Genomic DNA, 6,846 nt, shown 5'->3' with positions numbered 1-6,846 from the left:
TTTATTATTAGTATATTTATTCAATTCTGCAACTTGTCACCAGACTAATAAAAAAGAAGGAACAAAATTACTTGCAAAATTCTCTGAAAATCACAATAAGTGATCAAATTCCAACTGTCTGAATTATTAAAGAGGAAGTTAACTTAGCCAAAATGAATAATAAAAACAAAAAAAATACATAATGAAAATGAAAGACAAAAATTAGGATTTCTATTTTTCACTTCTTTTTACAAATAACATTTTCTTTCTTTCTCTTCTTAGAAAGTCCTAAATTGGATTTTAAAAATGAACAGGTTTTCTTCCCAAGAAGTTCAACAGAACTAACGGTACTTAAATGTTTTTTGTTTTGGATCTTCAAATCTTCCTTGAAATAACCACCTCAATATAAAAATACCAATACTATATACATATATATACACACACACACATTTACTTGCATACATATGTGTGTATATATATCATTTAAAAAAGATATGAACCTCTAACTAATAGTTTCTTGCTGTGGAGACACGTGTCAAGGCAGGTTTTTAAAACATGCTTTGTATCTCCAAGCAATCTCCGGGCTCTGAGCACATCTACAAGTGTGTGTGTGTGTGTGTGTGTGTGTGTGTGTGTGCATGTTTTTTTTTATTCATTTCAGTCATTCAACTGCGGTTATGCTGGAACACCACCATGATAAAAAAGTTGTTCCAATGCTGGGAAACGAACCCGAGTTGCCTTGATGAAAGTGAGGAGCCTAACCATTATACATACATACATAAATGTGTGTCATCATCTTCATCATCTAATGTCCACATTCTATGCTGACGTGGGCTGAACGGTTTGACCGCATTCTGCTCCAATGTCTGATTTGCTATGGTTTCTGTGGTTATTCTTTTATTCATTTCATTCATTTGACTGCGACCATGCTGGAGCATTGCCTTTAGTCGAACAAATCGACCCCAGGGTTTATTCTTTGTAAGCCTAGTACTTACACTTTCAGTCTCTTTGACAGAACCCCAAACCATGTAGTTGGGAAGCAAGTTTCTTACCACATGGCCACTCCAACACCAGCCATTTCACAGAATGTGCTGGGTGCTTTTTTTCTATGGTACCAGCACTATCAAGGGCACCGTGTAACAGCTCGCAAGATACAAATCTCGAGGTGGTGGTGGTGTGTGGGGTGTTATGCTAGAGTATGAGGGGGTTAAAGTGTGAGAGTGGGGGTGGAATAGATCAGGCTCTTGTAGAAGAGCTGCATGGTTACTCACATTTAGTTGGGGAGCTACAATTGTAGAGATGAGGTACCCTGGGGACCACCTCAAAGTACAAGGTGAGTAAAAGTGGGTGGGTGAGGGGATTGCATGAGTGTATGGGAGCAGGAGAGGTGGGGATGGGGAAGCAGCTTGCAACTGTAATAAAACCAACAAACATATCCATGTAGATGTGTGTGTATTATCATCACCATCATCATTTAACGTCCATGTTCCATGCTGACATGGGTTGGAATGTTTGTCAGGAACCTTTGGGCCCAAGGAACTGCCTTGTGCTCTACTGTCTGCTTTGACATGATTTTTATGGCCAGATGCTTTTCCTCATGTAAACCACTTTACAGGAGGTATTGGGTGATTTTTCATGCCGTCAGCCCTAGTAACGTCACCATACAGTTTGCAAGACTACAAACCCTGAAAGGGCAACTTTATGCAAAGAAATGAGGGATAAAAGGTGGGTAAAAATTTAAGAGAAGGGACCAGAGCAGAGAAAGTTTCTTGCTGTAGAGATGCTACATGGGTACCCATATTTTAAAAGTAAGGGTGGGAGAGATTGAGTGGAAATGGAGAGCAACAAAATATAACGGTGATGAGGTTTCAGGTGGACTTTTAAGTTATGAGTTTGGGTAGAAATGAGTCGTTATAATCATTCCTATACTACTGAAAGTTAGTCTTAATGTAGTATTGGATAGTTCTGACAGATAATCTCAGTAATCTACATGAAGTTTAAGTAATAATCTTACTTCATATGAGTTTAGATATCTATCCAAACTTGTTATAAATTGTGAACCCCAAAATCTTGATAAAGACATATTGTATGATATTTTTAAGAGGTGATGCAGGAAATTAATTACATGATTGTCTTTCCAGTTTCATATATCATCAAAAATCATGAAAAGAATTATAAGGAAGTGTGTTAATAAAAGATAAATAGTCTGTCACGGTCAAAGCACTTCCCTGGATATAAGATAGATTCTTCTGAATATATAAGCGACTTTGATTTGATCTTCTGAAAGAACGAAGTAAGCCAAATCTAATCCAGAATATGATAATCACTTATTATGACCTAACTTTTATGATGCATTATTTATATTATTTAGATTTGACGGATATTTGTCCTCATCTTGTTTGTTACAAAATTACTGCTTTTAAATCTCACAACGTAAGATATTCAGCAACAGTACTTTGTAGTAAAGATTGTTTGCCAACATAACATGGCAGTCCTGGTTTAGGACGAATATTGCTGTAATTTAGCCCCAGGAGACATCGTCTCCAGCTGGCTATATGACATGATCTGTGTCCTTATATTTTCAAACAAGGGAATCTAGCACCCTTTTGAGTTGAGTAGGGGTGCTAGATTCCCTTGTTTGAAAATATAAGGAGACAGACCGTGTCGTATAGCCAGCTAGAGACGATGTCTCCTGGGGCTAAATTACAGCAATATTAGTCCTAAACTAGGACTGCCATGTTATGTTAACAACAAACAAGATGAGGACAAATACCTGTCAAATGTAAATAATGTAAATAATGTACATAGTTCCACATCTCTTAAATACGGAACTGTGTTTTCTGATGCATTTAGTATTTTCAAATGATTTTGCTTCTTTCAAGCAAACAGAAAACAGAACAAGTAAAGAATCTGTACCCAAGGGAACAATTAATACCAGAGAGTATGAAAATCTATGCCTATAAGTTCCAGAGCTTATCATTACAGCAACTAAATTGATAAATTTTGACAGATAATCAACAGCAACTAATAATCTGCCATCAAAGTTTGTACTGTTTCATTAAATTAAACATTTTGGTTTGCATCTATTTTCAGCTGATGTGGTTCTGTTACATATCAATCAAAATGTATTAACCGATCATGGCACTCTGACAGTTACGATGACGAGGGTTCCAGTTGATCCAATCAATGGAACAGCCTGCTTGTGAAATTAATGTGCAAGTGGCTGAGCATTCCACAGACATATGTACTCTTAACATAGTTCTTGGGGAGATTCAGCGTGACACAGAGTGTGACAAGGCTGGCCCCTTTGAATTACAGGTACAAGAGAAACAGGAAGAGTGACAGAAAGTTGTGGTGAAAGAGTACAGCAGGGTTCGCCACCACTCCCTGTTGGAGCTTCGTGGAGCTTTAAGTGCTTTCACTCAAACACTCACAAAGCCTCGTCTGGGAATTGAAACCTCAATCCTATGACTGCGAGTCCACTGCCCTAACCACTGGGCCATTGCGCCTCCATATTAACCAATAAACCTAAAAATTTAAATGATGTTCTTTTGACTAATAATTAATTTTGACTAATGATTAAACATTGCAATGAAAATAAGTCTTAAAATTTTATTCAATAAATATGCTTGACTCTTTTACGAACTTTATAAATATTGGAGCACCGTTATATAAAAGCACGACCATTATGTTACTAAAGCCCTTCAGAATATCATCAACATTATAGTTTTAAACTCTTGTAAACATGAAGTTTGGTGCTTATGGTGGGAATTAACCATTTCATCAAGTTGCCTATTCTGTAGAGGGTATGTATTGGTTGTGCTTCTTTTGTCAAACAAAATGCCAATTCCTTGTTGGTAAGAGGGAAAATGAAGAGGTAATAGATGCATAAAAGTAAAATTTGAGGCAACATTTTTGCATATCATAACAAGAGAACGCATGCCATCAGATCAGAGTGCTAAAAATATCATGTATCAACATCAGAGGCATCACAGAGAAATGCAAAAAGAAAATAATTTCAAAAACAGAAACTTTGGAAAAGTATTAGTCTCAAACAAAACAATCACACAAATCACATCTGGAAACTCTTTACAACTGAGATATGGTCTTTACTTCAAAAGTGAATTCAAATATTTGACCAACTCTTTTTAATCAAATTGTAGATTTTCTTAATATTCAAACTAAATAACAATTTCTTATTTCGCATACTTTGACCAGATTTCTTCTTTTAAAAAAATAATCACATGTCTTTGTTTTTTCTCTTCTCCAAATATATTTTTAATTTAATAAAAAAAAAAAGTGTATTTTAAAATAAACTCCATTGTATGCAAACATTTATCAGTAATATTTTGAATAATAAAGAGTACATTTTTTTTAGAAAAGAACATTGATTGAAAGTGTGTGTTATATTATTTGTAAGGACTTGCTGTTTTAATTTCTTTTATTGTTCAATATTTGCCATCGTTAAAATGGCAGTAGCAGCAATAATGGCAGATTTGTTTCTGCTGTGAGACTTATCAGAAATTCAGAACACGTTTCAAATTATTCAAAATATTGGAATCCCACTTAAAGATGAAGGAAACAAAACGAATAAATATTTTTAAATGCTTTCTCACATCATTCTCCTTTTTCCTTATGCCATTATATGCAAAAGTCATATGAAGAAGGAATAGATTTTTAACAGAAAAATCCAAACTGCATGAATATATAAATTAATAAACAGAAGAATTCTGTTTTGGCATATTTAAACCAAAACATAAGCAGAAGAGCAGAAAACAGAGAATCAAAGCACAAAAGATTTCAAGAAAAAGTATAAAATAGCAATTTTAATAAATAAAACCTCATTTTTTTTGAAGTTGACTCCTTGAAGTTAGCTTATCTTTTCATTCTTCTGATGATTTTTAATTAATGGATTTAAGATCTACAAGACTTAAAAACCAGGGGAAAATAGCTAGACTTAGATCTATAGCATATTCAATTGAGTAGCACCTTTATATGGAAGCAAGTCTTAATTTCTATTGCTATGCTAAAACTATTGCTTCATCATCCATCATTTCAGAGTAGTATAATAAAACTGTTTTTTTTTCTCATTGTTTTACTTTTTTGACAAACATTTTGACAAAAACAAACAAAACAAGAAAAAAAAAATGGAAAAGAATCTCATTACTCACCATAAGTATTAAGCACATGAACTTTGAACTCTGTGGCTTTCAAGTCAGATGTTCTGCACACGTATATCCCTGCATCATCTAAGTGACTCCGTTTAATTACAAGTTTACTTATCAAAGCCCGTGCAACCGTGTGAACATCTGATTTGATCTGTATCCGTTCATTATTGGTCTCTGAAGTAATAATTTCTCCATCTTTAAACCATGTGATCTCTTTTGGTGGACGACCTCCACTAGTGGCGTTACATATAATTTCAATAGATTTGGTGTTCTCCACATAGTCAGTCCCACTGATGTGAACAGCTGTCAAAGAAAGAACAAATTTAATTTATACAAGCTATAGAAATGTTTGTTAAAGTGTGTGTATACATACAATGTTGTACTCTCCATGTGCATGTCTGATTGTGTTAATCTGATATGTGTACATAAATGTAAGTACACACACACACACACACACACACACACACACACACACACACACACACACACACACACACACACACACACACACACACACACACACACACACACACACACACACACACACACATATATATATGGATGAAAGGTTAACCCTCTAGTTATTGTATCTATTTTGAAATGCTCTGTGTTTCAATTATTTTAAATATAACAAAGAATTTAGTAAAATAACTTAGTTATCATTAAGCTAGTGTTAGGGGCATAAATTGTGATTAAGGTTTCGTAGAAGATTTTAATTAAAAACTTATGAAAACAAGACATTTGTACTCAGAGCCAGAGTCGGTTTCAGCTGGGTTGGTAATGAAAGGGTTAAGTCAACCTTGGCAGAATTTGAACTCAGAACACAGAGACAGATGAAATAATGCTAAGCATTTAGCCCAGTATGCTGACAACACTACCAGCTAACTGACTTCACCACAGAAATAATAATGATAATTATTATTATAAACAATTATGATCAGTTTTAATATTATTGAATTCATAACTCTTGAGGCTAATAAGGCCAATAGATTAGTTCTGGAGGTTAATTAGGTCAACAGCTTTATTACTACACAATTAATAAAAACAAAGGCCCGCCAATCACTTCTCTACTGCGCAACCTGGACTATAAATATTTCACTGTTCGGATTACCAATTCTTTTGAAGTGTCACCAAGGAAATTGTCTAAACTCTAGTAATTCAAGAATAACCATAAGTTATATTTGCTAGCTGCAGTAATGTGTGAGACTCACTGTCAAACAAGTCAGAATTATCAGGGATGTATTCAAGATTTATTTGTTCTTATCACCTTAAACTTGGTGTTAATGTGACAAGCTGTACTTGTACGGCCTCTAAGAGGCTTTTTAGGCTTAATGCAAACTGAAGCATGACAAAAAGACCACAACCTCCACTTTCCAGTTTGTTAGTTCCAGCATCTCCTGTTTGACACCTCTATCAATATGGACGAAATGCAATAATTGGAAAAAAAAAAAAGTTTTAATCAGATCAGCAACTACTCTGTACTTAGTACTGGAATTGTACAGCAGTTAGTAATATTACAAAACTTACTGATCCGCATAAAAACTTTTAAGTACTAAAAAAGATTACATTCATAAATTTACATCCTCATACAGACACACACACACACACACACACACACACACACACAAACATACATTACATATGTGAACATTTGACAATGTTCTCAACATACACAGACTATATATATATATATATATAT

At 34.5% G+C, this 6,846-nt stretch overlaps 1 protein-coding gene across 1 annotated transcript in view; it reads right to left on the bottom strand.

Annotated features, from left to right (window-relative positions):
* LOC106876447 (muscle M-line assembly protein unc-89) overlaps positions 1 to 6,846 on the bottom strand; it is a 351,593-nt gene that overhangs the window by 143,521 nt on the left and 201,226 nt on the right. Inside the window, exon 6 of the mRNA XM_052972242.1 lies at positions 5,151 to 5,450. Within this exon, the coding sequence (XP_052828202.1) occupies positions 5,151 to 5,450 (300 nt within the window). The remainder of the gene's footprint in view (positions 1 to 5,150; positions 5,451 to 6,846) is intronic.

Source organism: Octopus bimaculoides, chromosome 12 (assembly GCF_001194135.2).
Source record: "Octopus bimaculoides isolate UCB-OBI-ISO-001 chromosome 12, ASM119413v2, whole genome shotgun sequence".
Taxonomy (NCBI): domain Eukaryota; kingdom Metazoa; phylum Mollusca; class Cephalopoda; order Octopoda; family Octopodidae; genus Octopus; species Octopus bimaculoides.
The sequence above is the reverse complement of the archived record's forward strand: the minus strand, read 5'-3'. Positions and strand labels throughout refer to the sequence as shown.